The 21,802-nt window shown below is 42.7% G+C and overlaps 1 protein-coding gene across 2 annotated transcripts in view; it reads right to left on the reverse strand.

Annotated features, from left to right (window-relative positions):
* The window catches only part of PCDH15 (protocadherin related 15), a 2,278,876-nt gene that overhangs the window by 266,785 nt on the left and 1,990,289 nt on the right, over positions 1-21,802 (reverse strand). For both annotated transcript variants that reach the window (XM_063961739.1, XM_063961738.1), the window contains exon 27: positions 17,271-17,398. In XM_063961739.1, the coding sequence (XP_063817809.1) occupies positions 17,271-17,398 (128 nt within the window). The remainder of the gene's footprint in view (positions 1-17,270; positions 17,399-21,802) is intronic.

Consider the following 21,802-nt stretch of genomic DNA (forward strand, 5'->3'; position numbering starts at 1 on the left):
GGAACCACGAGTATCGTTCTTACTTATCTCCTTCTTATGATTCTCAGTACTTTTGGTATGAGATGCATAGGAGGGAACACATACCCTGACTGGTACACCCACAGTGTTACCAGAGCGTCCACCACTATTGCCTGAGGGTCCCTTGACCTGGCGCAATATTTGTCTAGTTTTTTGTTCAGGCGGGACGCCAACATGTCCACCTTTGGTTTTTCCCCAACGGTTTACAATCATGTGGAAGACTTCCCGCTGAAGTCCCCACTCTCCCGGGTGGAGGTTATGCCTGCTGAGGAAATCTGCTTCCCAGTTTTGCACTCCCGGAATTAACACTGCTGAGAGTGTTATCACATGATTTTTCGCCCAGCGAAGAATCCTTGCAGTTTCTGCCATTTCCCTCCTGCTTCATGTGCCGCCCTGTCTGTTTACGTGGGCGACTGCCGTGATGTTGTCCCACTGGATCAATACCGGCTGACCTTGAAGCAGAGGTCTTGCTAAGCTTAGAGCCTTGTAAATTGCCCTTAGCTCCAGTATATTTATGTGGAGAGATGTCTCCAGACTTGATCACACTCCCTGGAAATTTTTTTTTCCTTGTGTGACTGCTCCCCAGCCACTCAGGCTGGCATCCGTGGTCACCAGGACCCAGTCCTGAATGTCGAATCTGCGGCCTTTCATAGATGAGCACTCTGCAGCCACCGCAGAAGAAAACACCCTTGTCCTTGGAGACAGGGTTATCCACTGATGCATCTGAAGATGCGATCCGGACCATTTTCCCAGCAGATTCCACTGAAAAGTTCTTGCGTGAAATCTACCGAATGGGATCGCTTTGTACGAAACCACGATTTTTCACAGGACCCTTGTGCAATGATGCACTGATACTTTTCCTGGTTTTAGGAGGTTCCTGACTAGCTCGGATAACTCCCTGGCCTTCTTCTCCGGGAGAAAACATCCTTTTCTGGACTGTGTCCAGAATCATTCCTAGGAACATTAGACGTGTCGTCGGAAAAAGCTGTGATTTTGGAATATTTAGAATCCACTCGTGCTGTCGTAGAACTACTTGAGATAGTGCTACTCCGACCGCCAACTGTTCTCTGGACCTTGCCCTTATCAGGAAAGCGTCCATATTTCTTTTAGGAAGAATCATCATTTCGGCCATTACCATGGTAAAGACCCGGGGTGCCGTGGACAATCCAAACGGCAGCGTCTGAACTGATAGTGACAGTTCTGTACCACGAACCTGAGATACCCTTGGTGAGAAGGGCAAAATTTGGACATGTAGGTAAGCGTCCCTGATATCCAATGACACCATATCGTCCTGGTTCGCTATCACTGCTCTGAGTGACTCCATCTTGATTTTAACCCTTGTATGTAATTGTTCAAATCTTTTAGATCTCACCGAGCCGTTTGGCTTCAGTACCACAATATAGTGTGGAATAATACCCCTTCCCTTGTTGTAGGAGGGGTACTTTGATTATCACTTGCTGGGAATACAGCCTGTGAATTTTTTTCCCAATACTGCCTCCCTGTCGGAGGGAGACGTTGGTAAAGCAGACTTCAGGAACTTGTGAGGGGAAGACGTCTCGAATTTCCAATGTACACCTGGGATACTACGTGTAGGATCCAGGAGTCCACTTGCGAGTGAGCCCACTGCGTGCTGAAACTCTTGAGATGACCCCCCCACCGCACCTGAGTCCGCTTGTATGGCCCCAGCGTCATGCTGCGGACTTGGCAGAAGCTGTGGAGGACTTCTGTTCCTGGGAATGGGCTGCCTGCTGCAGTCTTCTTCCCTTTCCTCTAACCCTGGGCAGATATGACTGGCCTTTTGCCCGCCTGCCTTTATGGGTACGAAAGGACTGAGACTGAAAAGACTGTGTCCTTTTTTGCTGAGATGTGACTTGGGGTAACAAAAGTGGATTTTCCAGCTGTTGCCATGGCCACCAGGTCCGATGGACCGCCCCTTTATACGGCAATACTTCCATGTGCCGTCTGGAATCTGCATCACCTGACCACTGTCATGTCTATAAACATCGTCTGGCAGATATGGACATCACATCTACTCTTGATGCCAGAATGCGCATCTCGCATATATAGAAATGCATCCTTAAAATGCTCTATAGTCAATAAAATATTGTTCCTGTCAAGGGTATCAATATTTTCAGTCAGGAAATCCGACCAAGCCCCCCCAGCGCTGCACATCCAGGCTGAGGCGATTGCTGGTCGTAGTATAACACCAGTATGTGTGTATATACTTTTTAGGATATTTTTCAGCTTCCTATCAGCTGGCTCTTTGAGGGCGGCCGTATCTGGAGACGGTAACGCCACTTGTTTTTATAAGCGTGTGAGCGCCTTATCCACTCTAAGGTGTGTTTCCCAACTCGCCCTCACTTCTGGCGGGAAAGGGTATACCTCCAATAATTTTCTATCGGAGGAAACCCACGTATCATCACACACTTTAATTTATCTGATTCAGGAAAAACTACAAGTAGATTATTCCCACCCTACATAATACCCTTATTTGTGGTACTTGTAGTATCAGAAATATGTAACACCTCCTTCATTGCCCTTAACATGTAACGTGTGGCCCTAAAGGAAAATACGTTTGTTTCTTCACCGTCGACACTGAAGTCAGTGTCCGTGTCTGTGTCTGTGTCGACCAACTGAGGTAAATGGGCGTTTTTAAAAGCCCCTGACGGTGTCTGAGACGCCTGGACAGGTACTAATTTGTTTGCCGGCCGTCTCATGTCGTCAACCGACCTTGCATCGTGTTGACATTATCACGTAATTCCTAAATAAGCCATCCATTCCGGTGTCGACTCCCTAGAGAGTGACATCACCAATACAGGCAATTTGCTCCGCCTCCTCACCAACATCGTCCTCCTACATGTCGACACACACGTACCGACACACAGCACACACACAGGGAATGCTCTAATAGAGGACAGGACCCCACTAGCCCTATGGGGAGACAGAGGGAGAGTTTGCCAGCACACACCAAAAACGCTATAATTTATACAGGGACAACCCCTTATACAAGTGTTTTCCCTTATAGCATTTTCACATATGTAATCATATCGCAAAATAAGTGCCCCCCCTCTCTGTTTTAACCCTGTTTCTGTAGTGCAGTGCAGGGGAGAGCCTGGGAGCCTTCCTCACAGCAGAGCTGAGCAGGAAAATGGCGCCGTGTGCTGAGGAGAATAGGCCCCGCCCCCTAAAACGGCGGGCTCTTCTCCCGGAGTTTGTGAGATCTGGCAGGGGTTAAATACATCCATATAGCCTCAAGGGCTATATGTGAGGTATTTTAGCCATAAAAAAGGTATAATACATTGCTGCCCAGGGCGCCCCCCCAGCGCCCTGCACCCTCAGTGACCGCTGGTATGAAGTGTGCTGACAACAATGGCGCACAGCTGCAGTGCTGTGCGCTACCTTATGAAGACTGAAAGTCTTCTGCCGCCTGTTTCTGGACCTCTGGACCTCTTCAACTTCGGCATCTGCAAGGGGGGTCGGCGGCACGGCTCCGGGACGAACCCCAGGGTGAGACCTGTGTTCCGACTCCCTCTGGAGCTAATGGTGTCCAGTAGCCTAAGAAGCAAATCCATCCTGCACGCAGGTGAGTTTACTTCTCTCCCCTAAGTCCCTCGTAGCAGTGAGCCTGTTGCCAGCAGGACTCACTGAAAATAAAAAACCTAACTTAAACTTTTATTCTAAGCAGCTCAGGAGAGCCACCTAGATTGCACCCTTCTCGGCCGGGCACAAAGATCTAACTGAGGCTTGGAGGAGGGTCATAGGGGGAGGAGCCAGTGCACACCACCTGATCCTAAAGCTTTTATTATTGTGCCCTGTCTCCTGCGGAGCCGCTAAACCCCATGGTCCTGACGGAGTCCCCAGCATCCACTTAGGACGTTAGAGAAATCCTCGTTATGCCGTGAGTAAAATACCTAACTTTTGAGCAAAATAACTAAGCGCATGCGCTCTGCGAACCTTGCGCATGCGCAGTAAGCGACTAATCGCAATATAGTGAAACTCGGCAACGAGCGAACAACTCGGAATGAGGGCCCATATACTGTATAGAAATATGTGTGGAGAATTTATACTGATAAATCTTTGTTGTAGTTGAAATGTGTTTACATGCTCTTAGTTTTGACAGTTTTTTTCTGAATGAGGCATTGGAAAGATAAATGATAAATGAATCAGCTCAGGATCAAAGGTGGTGATCTATGCTGTTATCGGTTAGGTGCCCCTCCTGAGGTAACTGTCAGTCTTCCAAATGCTTGGCTCCAACCACTCAGTACTAACAGGCAGCTCTTAGCTGCTTCTAGTCATGCTAGCTGCTTCTATGAAGGCATACAGCTACTCACTTGGTATACTGTATGGAGGAGGGTTTATCTGTGATTGGAGCTTTCCTGCCCACTTCAAACCCAGTCACTAGTATTTAACGGAAGCTATCAGCTGGAGTGTGGTAACGAGGTGTAGGACTGTGTATGGTGTGTAACAGTGAGGTGGTGAGTTTGGTATTGAGCTTGAGAGAATTGGTGGTGAGTTTGACTATAAGATGATTAAAATAATACAAAGATGATATTTATAAGTTCTAAATATCATCTTTGTATTATTCTAATATTTTTTACAGTTAAAGCTCTGAAGTATACTTGAGAATGAGAGGTGAGGCTCTGCCTACCCTGTCTGCCCTGACCACACGTCACTGGTGTGTAATTACAGACCTATCTGTTGCTGTCACTGGGTCACTTTACATGGGAGACTCTCCACCTTACTGCCCACCTTCACTTGAGAGCATGCGCCGAAGGACGCCAGTTCTGAGAGACGCTGCTGCAAAGCTCCACTGCTTTTCTGCCTGCATGTCAACCTCCTCACAGAAAAGGGTGATCTCCTCAGAGCTGTTCCACTCCATCACAGCACAACCTGTCTCCCCAGCAGTTTCCCCAGGACTCCCCTTGACCCACTGCCACTCACTTTAAACTGTTACTTTCCATACCACGTGACAATACTCATGTGACCTGCTCCTGACCTCTTGAGCAGCTGCAGATGTTGCTGGTAATTGTGGCATGCACATGCTCTATAGTGCGATGCACATTGTCCGACATAATACCTTGCATGGTGGGGTATTACACGTGATAACTGTTAATGTTACAGAATGCTAAATGACCACAGCACCAAGGCTTTGTCTTTCAGAGTATTCATGGGATATGGATAAGATCAAAAACTGTCTAAGAATATTTGATCTTAGAGTATATTGTACACCCACTGTAATCTGGCTCTTCCATAGTGGGCAGTAAGATACTGTTCTAATTTAGAGCATGCATAAATGGTAATAATGGCTAAGAGGGTAATTCAGACTTGATTGCTAGGTTTCATTTTTTGCATCCCTGCGATCAGGCAGTCGCCGCCTACAGGGGGAGGGTATTGGATGTGTGCTGGTGTGCGATCGCATTTGTAGCAGAACTGCACAAACATAAGTTTGTGCAGTTTCTGCTCAGCCCAGGACTTACTCAGCTGCTGCGATGGTCGGGCCGTAGCTGACGTCAGAAACCCTTCCTCCAGTCGTCTGGTCCCTCCTGCGTTTTCCCGGACACTCCTTAAAAACGGTCAGTTGCCCCCCACAAACACCATCTTCCTGTCAATCTCCTTGCGATCGCCTGTGCATTATGAATTTTCGCACCATCCCGTCGCTGACCGGCGATCCCCATTGCTGCGGTCCGTCACGCCTGCTCATTGCGGTGCATATGCATGCGCAGTTCAGATCTGATTGCAGGCTGTGATAAAACGCAGCCTAGCGATCAGGTCTGAATTGGACCCTAAACTACAAAGCAGAATGGCAAAAATTAAATTTGAACAATAAAATATTGATTTAATACAGTTTTTGTTTTATGGGCATTAAAATATTTGGATATCATTTACAGTATTGTGCGTCTTCTCTTCAGAATTTTATTTCTGTGTGTGTGTGTGTGTGTGTGTGTGTGTGTGTGTGTGTGTGTGTGTGTGTGTGTTTGTGTGTATAAAATATAATGAAGCTGTGATGGGAATACGAGATTGCAGATCCTTGGTCAAGATATTCGGAAAAGTGATTGACAGGAAATGGCATAACTTACCGCAATATAACCCATGGAGAGTTGGGTCTGCAATATCTAGAGACCTGGCTAATAAGTCTAAAAAGTAAAAGCACTCTGTAAACAGCATTAATAACATCACTATCCCCAGGATCAGGCAGTATACCCCTGTTCCCTTTCTGCTTCTTAAGCACAGGACTTTCCAAACAGCTTATGCTTTCTTATTGCAAAAAGTCTATAAAAGAGCACTGGACCTAAAATGCAATTTAATTCTATGGAATATCTATAATTTAAAAATCTGTATACAAATGTTTAAGGCTTAGAAGCTTACTTCCATATACTAAGTCCCTTTTTTTGAACTGAAGTCAACTGTTATCACTTTTTACTTTTTTCATTGTAAATAGTGTAAGGTTACTTTTAGAGTAGGCAGTTAACATTTTACTGCTGATGCTGCATTTTTTTTAAATGCCTTATTAAAAGCACATGAATTATTATACAGGAGAAAGCTAATTAAAAGGAAATCAAATGTAAATAAATTAAATGTAATAGTGAATTAACTTACAAATGTATCTCGACAAGCTATTAATATGTTGTTTTCTTTGCTTCCCCGGAAATCTTGTTAAACTATTGGAAACACAATTATGCTGCTAATTACTTTGATAGTGAATGATATTTTCCACTCAAACTACTGTTTTAGAGAGGAAGTGAGCAAATTACTGTACATGCCAAGACTTTATAATGCAATTCATCTCTCATGGTTATAATGCACTGTATTGAACACCCTTTTGTAGCTAATAAGGGTAATTTATGAATTTACAAAAGCATGTATCTGCTCTTCTTTGAAGTCATCTAACAACTCTTGCATACAAATGTCCCTTCTTTTATTATGTGTAAGTGCCTAGATTTGAGGGCGGTGTCAGACTAGGGCATGTAGGGCCCACCAGGGAAATGTAGTGGTAGGGGCCCATGTTTAGGGGTGTGGCCAGTCTCTAGAGGGGGTGAGCTAAGCCACCACATTGGTTTGCCTCACCGTTTTGCAAAAGTTGGTCCCCTAGATAAGTATATACAGTAAATACTGTAGTGCATGCAAGATAATGTACTAGATTAGTAACAGCACAGTCTGGAACATGATCCCTAGAGGAGGTGGTGGGCCCCTAGGCAGTAGGGCCCACCGGTGGTTTCCCCTGTGGGCCAGTCCAGCCCTGTTTGAGGGTCAAGGTGGGAGCATCTATGAGAATAGAAAACTTGCACAGTCTGACAGGAGAGGCTGGAGCAGATCAGGAGCATTCTGTGCTATATATGGATCAGGCACAGAAGTACTGAATGGATTGGATAATGTAAATGATAATAATAATAATAATAATAATAATAATAATAATTTTATTTATATAGCGCTCTTTCTCCAACAGGACTCAAGGCGCTTTACAGACATCAAAAACAATGCACATAATACAGAGGATTTAAGTAATACAGCAATAGATAAGTAACACAGACATAAAAGAAAACCTTAAGCACACAGAAGCATAATGCATGATTGGTGTAGGCATTTTGGGTAATAACTTCCAAGGGTTGTGTATTCCACCCTCACAAGGTACCAGGTGCGGCAGCCAACTTGGGCGCACAGCGTAGGATAGTCTACCCCTAGGGTAGAATAGTCTACCCCTAGAAGAGATGACACAAAATGGGGGTGATTTCAGAGTCCTAAAGATCAGAGTAGGGTTCCAACAAAACCACCAGGTCTATGTATTTTTCATCCCATCCACAAGCGTACCAGATGAGGCAGCCATGTTGGGCTGGTGGACATAGAAATTCAAACTTAGCCCTTTAAATGGGCCATATGGGGCACTTTCAGTACCTGTAACAGTACAAATTGAGAAAGCCCGAGAAGTGTATGTACATTGGGTGGACAAGCACCCAATTTTTTGTGGTTTGCTAATAAGAAGATTTATTGTAGTTTCCAGATTTACTAGAAATGGTTTACAACTTTATTAATTACTTCAACTATGTTTTTTTACCATGCCACATTTAATTTCAAAAGCAACAAATCAGTATTCACCAGGGGGGCCATTTATCAGTGGTGGAAAAGGGGCCCTGAAAAGTATAATCCCTCAGATTTTTGGAGGCTGTTTACCAATTTATGCATATCGGGACAGTGGTGCCAATAAACAGCTGTCCCAATGAATGCAAAACCCTGTACTTTTGCTTCTGATCACAGTTGTGAAAGTTTACACTGCCAGATTCTGTCACTGTTTTGGCAGTGTTCTTGTGCAGGGAGTGAATGGATCTGAAGCGATCCTTCTATGCACTCCAATTGCTCTTTCTGTTGGAAATAACATTTTAATGACATTTGAAGAAGAGCTCTGAAAAAATAAAGTTTTCCAAAATGTATGTTTTCAGAGCTTGATAAATAACAATCACATTAATTTTCTGTGGACAATAGTAATCACAGAGTCTACCGTTAACGCAGATGTCTGCTGTTTCAGCATGATTTTTTACAGGTGATGAGCGTCATAAAACAGGTCCTAACATGTAATGAATACAAGTGTAGGCCCTGGAGTGAAACCAGGACTTTTTACAAGTTTTACTAAATGAATAAATAAATAAATGTCCTTGCCAACATGCTGAGACCACTTAAAAAGTTTATCTGGGTGGAATACCTGATTAGGAGAAAAGGCTTTGTTGTCTCCTACCCAGCTGGATGATATGTACCATACATATGATTGGCATAATAAATGAGCAGGACTAAATAGAATACCTACCAACAAAGTTATACAGATGGGTCCTCCATTTTCTTGGCTCTTTCTGCGCCTAGACGGAGGTTTAGTCACGCCTTGGCGATAGCTTAGGTTGCTGAGTTTCCTCATGGACAGGCACGTTGAGGCGCGACTAGATGCTCAGCATGCAATACACATCTCCACCACTGGGTGGCTAATGCTCCACTAATCCAGTACTTTAGCTCGAATAGCGGCGGATTGATCTACAAGCTCTGGCAAATGGTCAGTGATGACTGTAATGTTAATATACAGTCCTGTACTGCCTACTGTATACACAGATGGTGACCAATGGTCAGACAGAGAGAGTTAAAAAAATAAATAGTTTATACAGATACAAACGAACATGCTAAAACACTTGTGTATGCAGACGCAACTAAAGATTGTGTATGCAGACGCATCTAATGTGTGAAAGGAATAATGTAGCTCATTGACTTTAAAGTATGTACAGTGCACTAAATACCGTGCTTTTGAATTATGAGCGTCCGAGTCCCCTAAGGCATAAACCAACACCAATGGGAAGGAATCGCTCTTTGCAGTACTTTTACACATGAACTTGTGAATCTTCCACACAGTATCGTGGGCAGGCGATGAAGGCTCCCGCCTCCCATGCTGAGAGTCCCGATTCGATACCCAAAGTGCCAATCTTTTTTTTTGTGTTCCACATTCACTTTAATATTATTTTTTTTCTTTGTAATACATTCAATGGAAGGGTGCACACAGGTTTCACATAAATCAGAGTAAATCTGCAGGAGCGACTCATTCCGCTATATACAATACACAGCAGTAATGAGCACCCGTAGACATACAGTACCAGTAAATATAAATTAGTGTATTCTGACGCAAGTAACTGTTTGAGCAACACAGTACTGTAGATCGTCGGCGTTAGAGAATCTGTATTGTGAGAAAAGCACGGTATTTTCCACTGCCTCCCCCTACCCCATCGCCCTTCCACCCTGGGAGCCTGCACAGTTCATGCAGTAGACAGGTCAGGTTACAAGACATGTGCAACAGTATACAGTGTATGAAAATCACATACAGAACTGCAGTTGCAATTATACTGTAGAGAAGTAAATTGTACAGTAGCAGTGATCCCTTCTCATTAAGTACAACACAGATTCTCACAACACAGATTCTCTAACGCCGACGATCTACAGTACTGTGTTGCTCGAACAGTTACTTGCGTCAGAATACACTAATTTATATTTACTGGTATGTCTACAGGTGCTCATTACCGCTGTGTATTTTAGATAGCGAATGAGTTGCTCCTGCAGATTTACCCCGATTTGTGTGAAACCTGTGTGCACCCTTCCAATGAATGTTTTACAATGGATTACACAGAAAAAAATAATAATAAAGTGAATGTCACGGGAACACACAAAAATGTTTTGGCAGCTTGGGAATCGAACCAGGGACTCTCAGCATGGCAGGCGGGAGCCTTCATCACTAGCCCACGACACTGCATGGAAGATTCACAAGTTCATGTGTAAAAGTACTGCAAAGAGCGTTTCCTTCCCATTGGTGTTCGTTTATGCCGTTAGGGGACTCAGATGCTTACATACTCTAAAGTCAATGAGCTACATTATTCTTTTCACACATTAGTTACATCTGCATACACAAGTGTTTTAACACGTTCATTTGCATTTGTATAAACTATACACACAGTGATTTGGCATCCAAGAACTTAGGGAGGAGCTTTTATCTCTCCCACATTATACTTAATACTATGGTATTTGGACGCTCACATATCCCTAACATCAATAGGCCATACTTTATCTGTAACACATTCGTTTGCATCTGTATATGCTGTACTATTTGCCCCTGTACTGTATATACTGTTATATACTGTATGACATACTGTAGCATAATATAGCATAATGAGACGCACCAGTAAAGTAGTTCTTGTGCTGTAGTTCAGTATTGAATTTTAATGGAGACCACACGCATGCGAATTGATGATTTTAAAAAGCGACATCTGTTGGATGATCTTAGGTATTACACTCAAAGGTAACGCCAAACTCTCTGTGCGCCTCCCTTCAACTAGGCGCGCTTCCTTGCGCCCAGGCATGCTGCATATGCCTGATTGCGACTAACGCCTCAGTCAGCAAAGATAACGGAGGACCCATCTGTATGTCCAGAGGTTCATTTTTGTGATGATGGTGATTATAGGTGATCGCTGTTGTTCATATCAACAATAGTCAAAGTGAATAAAATCAATGCATTATTGCTTTACACATACACACACGTGCGTTGAGGTGGGGCAGAGCCTTTCCTGTCATACTAACTTATATGCCAGAGGTTTGATTATCTAAAGCAGGGCTGGCCAAACCGGTCCTCGAGATCTACCAACAGTACATGTTTTCCAGGCCTCCTGGAGATCTGTAGAATTGTCAGTTAGGAATGAATGCAGCACATCCTAATTAGTAATGACTACACCTGTGCACCAGCTAGGTGGTCTGGAAAATGTGAACTGTTGGTAGATCTCGAGGACTGGTTTGGCCAGCCCTGATCTAAAGCATATGAAAAATACAGTTAATGTGCTCTATTAGATTCTTTCTGCCCCCTACCACACATGTTTTGTTTCTACTAACGGACGTGGTATTATCATTTCAACTTGCTACCCCTGGGGTTGGGAGGCGCCATAACCCTTTACGCAGCTAAACCTGATTTCTATGGGTGCGATATGCATGAAAACGGGGATCACTTTGGAAAGGAGATTGGTTGTGATATATCATTTGAATACCAATATATTAGAAATATTTTCTTTGCATTATTCAAATTGTTTTTATAGTCAAAACTCTGGAGTAAAACGTTTATGAAAGGTGAGGCAGTTACCCCCCCTATATTTTCAGTACATCTCTGATCAAAAGTCACCAAATTTCCAGCAGTATATACTGCTGCCCCTGTGCATAATGCCCACATGTACACTTTGGCTCATATATTGGGGCAGATGTATTAACCTAGAGAAGGCATAAGGAAGTGATAAACCAGTGATATGTGCAAGGTGATAAAGACACCAGCCAATCAGATCCTAACTGTTAATTTACATATGGGAGCTGATTGGCTGGTGCCTTTATCACCTTGCACATATCACTGGTTTATCACTTCCTTATGCCTTCTCCAGGTTCAGAGGCGTCACTGGGTGTGGTGACACCCGGAGCGCACTTTGTATTATCACCCCACCTCCCCCTCCCCACCGGAGCCGCGGGCGTCCGAAAAGGGGGCATGGCCTAACCAAAAAGGGGGCGTGGCCTCACAGATCTTTTTTTTCTTCGCTCCGAGGGCATGTCCAGCTTCCCTGAAGATGCTGACTGCTCAACGTGCAGTGCCGGCTCTTATCTGTGACAGGAGACGAGTGCTGCAGGGGTTTATCTCACTGCAGCACTCAGCTCTGGTCACTACAGAAGAGCTGGCACTTTGGTGTCACCCCTTCCGAGGGGGCACCTGGGTGTGGGCCGCACTCCTGCACCGGCCTTCTGACGCCACTGTCCAGGTTAATACATCTGCCCCATTGTGTGTAAATATGGCTGTGTTACTACTAGCCAGTGCCTCTTGAGTCATTTACCTCACTGCACATCCCTGATATAAGTATATGACGAAGTAAACCTTCGAAATGATGATCACCTTACCTGCTACTATTGAGTAGTTTTTGTGAGTGCCATCGCCACAATGTTATTTGTTGGACCTGCAGAGGTACCTTGGAGGGCACCAGCAATCTAATCATTTGTGGGAGTGCTGCTTCAATATTGGATATATATATACACATACAGTCTATACAGTATATATGTACACATACAAAACGTGAAAATATGTATCTATGTAAATTTATGTATTTATGTTTGTTCTTCATAGGCTCCAACATAGCTCATACTTGCCTACCTGACCCTCTCCATGAGGGAGAAAATGCTCTGTTCCTGGACTTTCCTGGTAATGTATGATTGCCATCACCTGTGGTGAAACACCTTTCTTATCAATTAACTTGCTCACCACAGGTGATGGCAATCATACATTACCAGGAAAGTCCAGGAACAGAGCATTTTCTCCCTCATGGAGAGGGTCAGGTAGGCAAGTATGACATAGCTTGATGGCTCTGGACCAAAATTGATACACATGTCCTTCATTATCCAACTTAAAATGCTGACAGGGTTTAACCTAAAAAAATCTACCCCTTTCAGAGCAGGTGCCACATATATAGCTTATATATAAAATCAATCTGTGTTATATCTCTACTCGGCTTGTCGAGCTTATATTGAATCATTGCAATAGTTGCTGACTTGGTCACCTATTGTGATAATCTCAGCCTGATTAACTGTGATTAGTTTACTAGCAGTTTTAATCAGGTGCTGGCTCTTGAGCCTGTGTGGTATGTTCTATCTGGCTGAGTCTCCCACAGATACCATGTCTTGCATGGTCTCTGGTTCAAGCTGCTTAGGAAAGATTGCTGGTATCAATATCTGCTAAGTATCTGGATACAATCTATTATATATTGTTGCTAGCAAATGTACACCTGGAAAATATACTACTCTTGATGGTACTTATGTCTTATACTGCAGTTTGCTGTACAGTATATCTAAAGAAATGACTGACTTTTCCAGTTACTCCCATGTTTAATGAATTATCATACTGGAGCTATTACTATTGCTTAAGAGTGGATATATTAATGCAGTGAAAATATAACTGTATACCCTTTTTGTTTTAGCTGTTTACTTATAGGTAGCTAATTTGAACTCTTGCTTGTTACTAGCTTTCAGTGAAGTTAACTTAAGGAGAGTATTTAGGTAATCACTAATTAGGAGATAAATTGGTATTACTAATTAATTTAGCTTTAGACAGACTATTGTCTAGTTTAGGAAGCAAAGCAGTAAGGGCTTTGGTTTATTCCTGGATGGGAGACCCTCTGAGAATCTTGGTATAGCTTCCTATACAAGTTCTTTGAGTGTCACATTCCTTCATCTGTATTTTGATACATGTGCCTCCTGCACTGTTATTACTTTGAGTGCAAAGTCCAGATGACAGCCGAGTACCTACTAACAAATGAGTATTCCAGGAAAGTGGTTCATTATTAGTGAAGGGCACTGAGTCTAGTTTTGACAGTGCAGGAGTTTATCAGGTATTATAACAATTGGTCTGTTTGTTTGTTTGTTTGTTTGTTTGTTTGTTTATTTATCTGTCTGGTTATGCATTCAGACACCCCTGCATGATTGAGATGAAACCAACACAAGGTGATCCAGATTGGGTATCCGGACTCCAGGTCGACAACAAAAAGGTCGACACACCTTAGGTCGATGCCAATTGGTCGACACACCGTAAATTGACATGGACAAATGGTCAACATGGACAAAAGGTCGACAGGAACAAAGTCAACATGGAAAAAGGTCAACATGAGTTTTTCACATTTTTTTTTCTTTTTTGGAACCTTTTCAAACTTAACGATCCACGTGGACTACGATTGGAACGGTAATCTGTGCCGAGCGAAGGCACCATGCCCGAAGCATGGCGAGCGAAGCGGTGCACTAATTGGGGTTCCCGGTCACTCTACGAATAAAACAACACCAAAAAAACATACAAAACTCATGTCGACCTTTTTCCATGTCGACCTTTTGTCCATGTTGACATTTTGTCCATGCTGACCTAAGGTGTGTCGACCAATTGGCATCGACCTAAGGTGTGTCGACCTTTTTGTTGTCGGCCTGGAGTCCCAGACCCTCCAGATTGATCCTGGCCAGATTTTAGATGGGTTAGAGTCCCGGTCAGACCTCAAATCAGAATTGGCCAGCCAGAACTTTCACCCAGAGAGTCTGTTCTGGGTCTTCCACTGGGTGGATTTGGGGGGAAAAACTGCACTGATTGGAATATAAACCAATGTGAGGTGGTTCAGTTGGATCCTGGTCAGGTTTTAGGGGGGTTAGGGTCCCAGTCAGACCTCACAGCAGAATTGGCCAGACAGAACTTTGACCCATGGAGCCTGTTCTGGGCCTTCCATTGGATGAATATGTAAGAAAATGTGGTAATATTGGATCCCAATAGAAATACTAAGGGGTTAGAGTTGTTCGGACCTCATGGCAAAATGCGTCAGCCAGAACTTTGACCCAGGTAGCATACTCTGGGCCTTATACTGTATTGACTTGGAAGAAAACTTCACAGAATGCAAACATTGCATCCCAGAAGAAGTACTAGGGAGTTGAGGTTTGTTGGACCTTATTACAGAATGCGCTGGGAAGAACTTTGACCCTGTGAGCCTGTTCTGGGCCTTTTACTGGATGAAGTTAGAAGAATCCTTCACAGAGAGGTAACAATGGGTCCCAGAAGGCATACTAGGGGGCTGGCGTGTCAGTTAGATCTCCCATTGGTGTACACTGGCCAGAACTGTGACCAAGGGAGCCTATTCTGGGCCTTCCACTGGATGTACTTTTAGTAAAACTTTACATAGTGGTAACATTGGATCCCAGAAGGCATACTAGGGGGTTGGGGTCCCGGTTGGACCTCCCATTGGTGTATGCTAGGCGGCAGAAATTTGACACAGGTAGCCTATTTTGGGCCTTCCACTGGAAGGGTAGGGGTGAAAAGTTTAATGGACTGTAACAACTGACTAAAATAACCATAAATAAATGAACTGTAATAACTGACTGAAATGGAGGTGGGAAGGCAAAAAATGTTGTGTACCCTATAGCTTTGGAATACCAATATAGATAACAGAAGTAAAACTTTAAACCCACCTTGCAATGTAAAACTGATTCTAAAACTGAACAGAAAGGAAAGATGGGGATTAGGGATTCTTAGGACACACACAAAAATAAAACCAACACACTTGGCAGCCGCGTTATGGGTATGTTGGAAGAGCTGCTAAGCTGTTAATTATTTTTAAAATGTTAACAGTTACATCCAACTCATTGATAACTTCATAAATTGAAGAGACTGACCCGGGCAATGCTGGGTACTTCAGCTAGTATACCATATATAACAAACTCAATGGTCGAGCACTCACACAAATGTAACAGCTGCACCTGGTGCTCTCACATCAACCAAGGCAATTATAGCAATAAAGTGTGCAGCACTCACGACTTGTAGAAATGAGAAGCTTTGCCACAATTTGGTGAAGCTTCTAATTTCTACAAGCCGTGAGTGCTGCAAATTTATTGCTGTATATATATTAGAGGTGAGTGGTTCAGATTTGACAGAATCCAAACCAGTGTGAACATTGGTATCCGACACCGACCCAAGACGCGGATTGAGTGTTTCCGCCAGACTGGGATTCCTATTCGAGGTTGAACGCCATCTTCCTGGCATCGGATTCTCATGGGACTTATTATCTATATAAAGCGCCGCAGCCGGGACTCTGCAGCATTTCACTGGAATGCACGCTGCTGTTTGCTGCATTATACTCTGTTGTAGTGGCTGTACTGTATAGTGGCTGTGATGGGTAGTGACTGAGCGATAGGGGGCACATTGCATGCTGATGAATGCTGCACTATACTCTGCTATACTGGCTGTGCTGTGTCCAGACTCACAAGTTTATTTTTTTTTATAAGTGATCAGAAACAAAGGTTCAATATATAATATGGTGATTTCAATTTGTTCTAGAGACTCTTCTTTATAAAAAAAGACATCATAAGTTTTCTTGTTTGATTTCTTAATGTAGGTTAACTCATGTCTTGGTAATAAGAGATTTTGAGCTTTATTAACAAATCTGATGCTTCCCGGCAGGTTGGAGGGGAACATTTAAAATTGCACTTACAGTCAATGTAAAGCCCGACGTGCAGATTAAGCTAGGTGACCGTGCCTAGGGAAATGCGTTAAGTGTCAAGCTGCCATCACCACATGCGCTCCACTTCATGAGGATCCAGATATGGACTTTTAATTCATTCCTTGCCTTTGGAACTTTCTCTGTGCGACTGCATTATTACAGCACTGATTGGAGAGACCCAGCTTTTGCCTAATCATCACAGCGTGCCTGCTGTTAATTCTCAAGAACCTGGAGGACTCCATCGTCATGGGTAACACCAGCTGTATTTAAACATCACTATTCCCCAGGGAACTTTATCCTTCAATCCAGGATCCCATGTGGATACATACCAGCAGCTATTTTTATTTGGCTTTCAGTTTTTATTTATGCCCAATTATATGTTTTTAAGTGTTATGTTACATACATTGTCTAGTGAATAAATTGTTTACATATTTTAATTCATACACGTTTGTTTATTAATATTGGAGAAACATCAACCAGCACCAGTACACTCCTTTCTTTCAGTACCATTGATGGTCGATGGCCATCCCTATTTTCTCAGAGTTCTATTTCAAGTCCTACTTGTTCATACAGTATGAAGATCTTTATAAGAATTTTCTTTACTAAACAGATCTGCTATCTGCGAGTGTAACAGTCATTTAATTGCTGCTTAGTATCAACTTCCCTACCCTTTTACCTGCTTCTACACATTTTATTTCTTACCTTCACTTTGAGGACTGATGCAAACATCCTGGCATCTTCGGACACTCCCCCAAGATAGAGCTTTTTTGAAAATTGTGGCACATGATCATTTTCATCCTGTACTTCAATGTACACCATAGCTGTATTACCTATAATTAATAACAGGAAGAGAGAGAGATGCGTTAATTAAAAAAAGGATACAAGTGGGCTAGCATTAACTATTAAAGCTATTATACTAGCTATACAGTACTTGCCAATATTAATAAAAACCCCTTCACAATTTGTGACAATGTACAGCAGGGGATGATGCTATTTAATGGAAACCACCATTCTGCTCACTTCATTGGGGAAGTACAGTAAGTGGCTGTGGGGACTGCCCCACACTCTCAGGAGTATGGGAGAGACCTTAAAAATGTGGCACTCCCCCAGACATTCCAGGAGAGTTGGCAAGCATGATACAAAATGTAAAATATAGGGACTTATAATAGTCACTCACATACAGACACACAATGGATTATAACGTAGTCTGTGGTCCAAGTTCACCCATGTGCTCCATGGTAATGGTAAACTGAGCGGGTGAAAAAATTATAGCCCTGCACATGCTTCAATCTGACAGTCCTCACAGTGATAATTCCACTTCTGTGTTGATAATGAAAATGTTGTTCCTCTAGTCCTAGTGGCTGCTCTTTTGTCACCTACAGTATAATGCCCCAGCTATTAAACGCTCACCAGACAAATATATGCTTTGTCCTTGGATATACAGTATATTTGTAGACATTAAGCAGCTTACATTACATCTAAGCCATTTTCTCCAAAGTAAATAACCACAATCTGGCAACTATTTTATTATAGTTCAATTTCTGCATTAATTCATTTTATTCACCAGTCGCCAAACCATGCTAAGTTCTATATTTTTCTGACACAAAGGTGCCAGGTACTCCATATTCCAGATGTGATATTTTACAATTTACACAATTTCCTTTCCTTATTTCCAACTGTTTCCCCTTAGCTTTCTTCAGCAGGACCTGGCAGATCTTACAGTTGGTGATAGCAGTTGTTTTTGCTGGAGATAGCCTATGTTCCATTGACAGATCCTATGATTGTAATAGGTGTCAGCGGTGTGCGCTATATGTTAGTCAACACTGGGGTTTGCTATATTAACTGGTATAAAGCACTGTAATTGGTATAAATACTGTATATAGCTGTCGTGCAGCAGGTACAGGATGTAGAAAGAGAAAAGTACTCTCTTAGTTGGGGAACTCACCCTACCCAAATATAACTAAAGCTTAGCTTTTATTAATACTTCTTAAAACACATCCATAGTAGAACATTGTAGCAAGAAGTCAAGAGTCAAAAAATCAAAATCTAACAATAGTAAGGTTAGAAACATATTAAATAATGAATGGCAAACATTGATCCCGCTACTTATTCACATAGAAAGTGGCTATCAGTAGTCTGTCAGAACCATCTCAGATACAAAGCAATCATGTGAAATCTTTGATGTCTAAATCACCAAGGCACAGTGAAAATATATCCACATAATCATTTAGTGTAAGTGGGAGACAAATCCCCAAATAAAGTTGATGCAGGGCACGATTCAAACAAAAAATGCTAAGTAAATTACATAATGTATCTCATGTAGAGTCTAATCCTAGGTTGTATCCCTATTTGCCTCAGTCAGTGCCAGTTTAATGTGGGGGTGCAGGGGATACTGTACCCAGGGCCCTCCTCTGTTCTCCTCCTTCTTTTGCTGGACCACACTGATATCACTGGCTCTGCCTCTTGTGCAGCAGTAGAAGCAAGAACCTGGCTGACAGAATGTGAGCAGGAGATTGGGCCTCCTTCTTTTGCTGGACCACACTGATATCACTGGCTCTGCCTCTTGTGCAGCAGTAGAAGCAAGAACCTGGCTGACAGAATGTGAGCAGGAGATTGGGCAGTGCAGTGCAGGAAAGTGCACAGTTCAGAGACACAGGAGTACCAAGGAGAGGACTGTAAGTGTCCCAAAGATCCCAGCTCCCCTCAAGCATAACAGGCTATATTGGTGTGTCTGGGTCCTGTGTAGATGACAACATTAGGGACCGGAGAGACAAACACATAGAGTCCTCCTGATTCCTGTCCCAGTGTGATGTACAAGGGATGCGGCTATTCTTGCATGTAACAAGATAGATGATCGTTTTTTTTCTCTGTGCATTTTAAGGTTGTTTAAGTTGTCTATGTTCCACTGCAAGAAAACTTATAAAATAGTTAACTGTTAATTATGTGGAGCTATAAACAGTACCAAGACATTCAACTATTGTTAGTTGAAATCTAATATACAACAATGGTTTAAATACAATACTGTATACCCAATCCAATGACACCCCCACCCCAAAAAAAAGCCCTGGAGCACAATGATGCAACTTATGTGTATCGTGGAGCTACTATTTTGCTATGGAGCGGATTTTTATCACATTTGCACTCCACAAACCATTTCCTTGCTGTGTCTAAAGTAAACAAAAAAATCTAGAAACCAGAGTAATCTCTACTAAATTGTTTTTAAATCTTTACGCATACATAATGTTTTGCTTATGTTCTAACCCAATCACCTAAGTTAATATTTCAGGCTCAGCCAAGCTAATGTTCTTTGTGTGGGTGTATTTGCTTAATGTAAAGATGCGGGATTTGCAGTATTAGGAATATATTATGTTAGTAACCCTGAGCAATCTGTCCTGTGGCACAGGAGTCCTACCTGACGAGGTAAATCAGATCTCATATTACTCTTGGTGTGCTTTGTAAAGCACACATGGAATAATATTTACCAGTATGCTTTCACAAGAGCTGAAGTATATACCTGAAACAAATTAATTACAGTATATTCACAGATTTTGTAAATGCATTTAAAAACAACTCACATATTGGTAACTTACTATACTTAAAACAGTTTAATTATTAAGTATATGACAGGCACCCAAACAAGGCAACAAAAATGGGTATTTTTAATGATCAAATAAGTTAAACAGCTAGCCTGATTACAGTATGTTAAAGTTTGCAATTAGCCATTCACATTCTGGTATTGTTAAAATATCACCATTAAGCTTGAATGTGTTTAACCACTTGGTCAAACCAGCTTAAATAATAAGGGGGATATCTAATTACTGGTGAATTAACATCGGGTCCCAAAAACTGTAGTTTTTCAGACTTTTTTCAGAAGTTTCACCTATTTTTTTTTTTTACAGGCTATCCAATATGGATCGCACGTAAAAAAAAAAAATGCATTTGTATCATTTCGATTAGACTACTGTAATGCCTTCTACCTTAGTCTCCCAGCAAAAGAATTGCACCGCTTACAAAACAGCTGTGCAAAACACAGCTGCCAGGCTGTTAACCGACCAGCCCCGTTCTAGCCACATAACACCCATTCTCTATTCCCTTCACTGGCTGCCTGTAAGATGGTGAATCATCTTCAAGATTGGCTTACTGAGTTTCAAAGCATTACATGACCGGAGCCCAAGGTACCTGAAGCAGCTTCTGATCCCATACTGCCCCACTCGATTACTGCAATCTGTAGATGACGGACTTTTAGCAGTACCTAGAATCTCCCGTAATTCATCTGGGGGTCAAGCTTTTAGTCATGCGACTCTGACTATATGGAACTCGCTTCCCCGCACAGTGTGAGAGGCCCCAACTATAGAATCCTTCAAAGGTAGACTCAAGACTTTCCTGTTTACTCAAGCATTTCCATAATGTCCCTTTAGTATCTACATGCTTCTGTATTTTATGAAAAGCTTTTCTGTACTTCATTATTTTCTGTACTATATTATGCTATGTATCTGTTAAGCGCCTTGAGTCCGATTGGAGAGAGAGCGCTATATAAATAAAATTATTATTATTATTATGCAAGGTGGCCAGAGTGCTGGTTGACGGAGCTGCTTGGCCAGCATCTCTCTGTGGGTGCCGTGCAGCAGAGTAATGCCGCTCGTCCAGAATTTTATGCTGGACCAGCACATCAGGCCATCGGCCCTTTAGGCATTTGCTAGAAGTGCCAGATGACCAGACCGGCCATAGATGTGTCTGCTTACAGTGTTGCTGTGATGCGTGCGCATTGCAGCACACTGTTAGCAGTATAGGGGACTGTACACTATGCGTACACCCCGCTATGCCATTCAGTTTAATGGGAGTCATGAGTGCATGCACCCGCCTTCTATTGATTTCTATGGGAGCAAGCAACAATGCGAACGGATACAGCATGCTGCTACAGCACTCTGCTATATGCAGCAAAGCTGTAGAGGGATATATCTGTAAGCATTGTTTCTGACCACCCAGTTTGGGAGCCACATACACCCAATTTACTTTTACTGTAACTGTATATAAGCCCATGTACTACCCAGGCGATGAGATTGATATAGGGGTCTATTCATGAAGCAGTGAAAAGAGAAGAGAGCCAGTGGAGAATTTGTCCATGGCAGCCAATCAGTGTTGAGGTAACATTTAGAAAGTGCATACTATAAAAATAAACATAGCAGCTGATTGGTTCACTTCTCCATGCTTTTCACTGCTTTATGAATAGACCC

Source organism: Pseudophryne corroboree, chromosome 3 (genome assembly GCF_028390025.1).
Source record: "Pseudophryne corroboree isolate aPseCor3 chromosome 3, aPseCor3.hap2, whole genome shotgun sequence".
NCBI classification, from domain to species: domain Eukaryota; kingdom Metazoa; phylum Chordata; class Amphibia; order Anura; family Myobatrachidae; genus Pseudophryne; species Pseudophryne corroboree.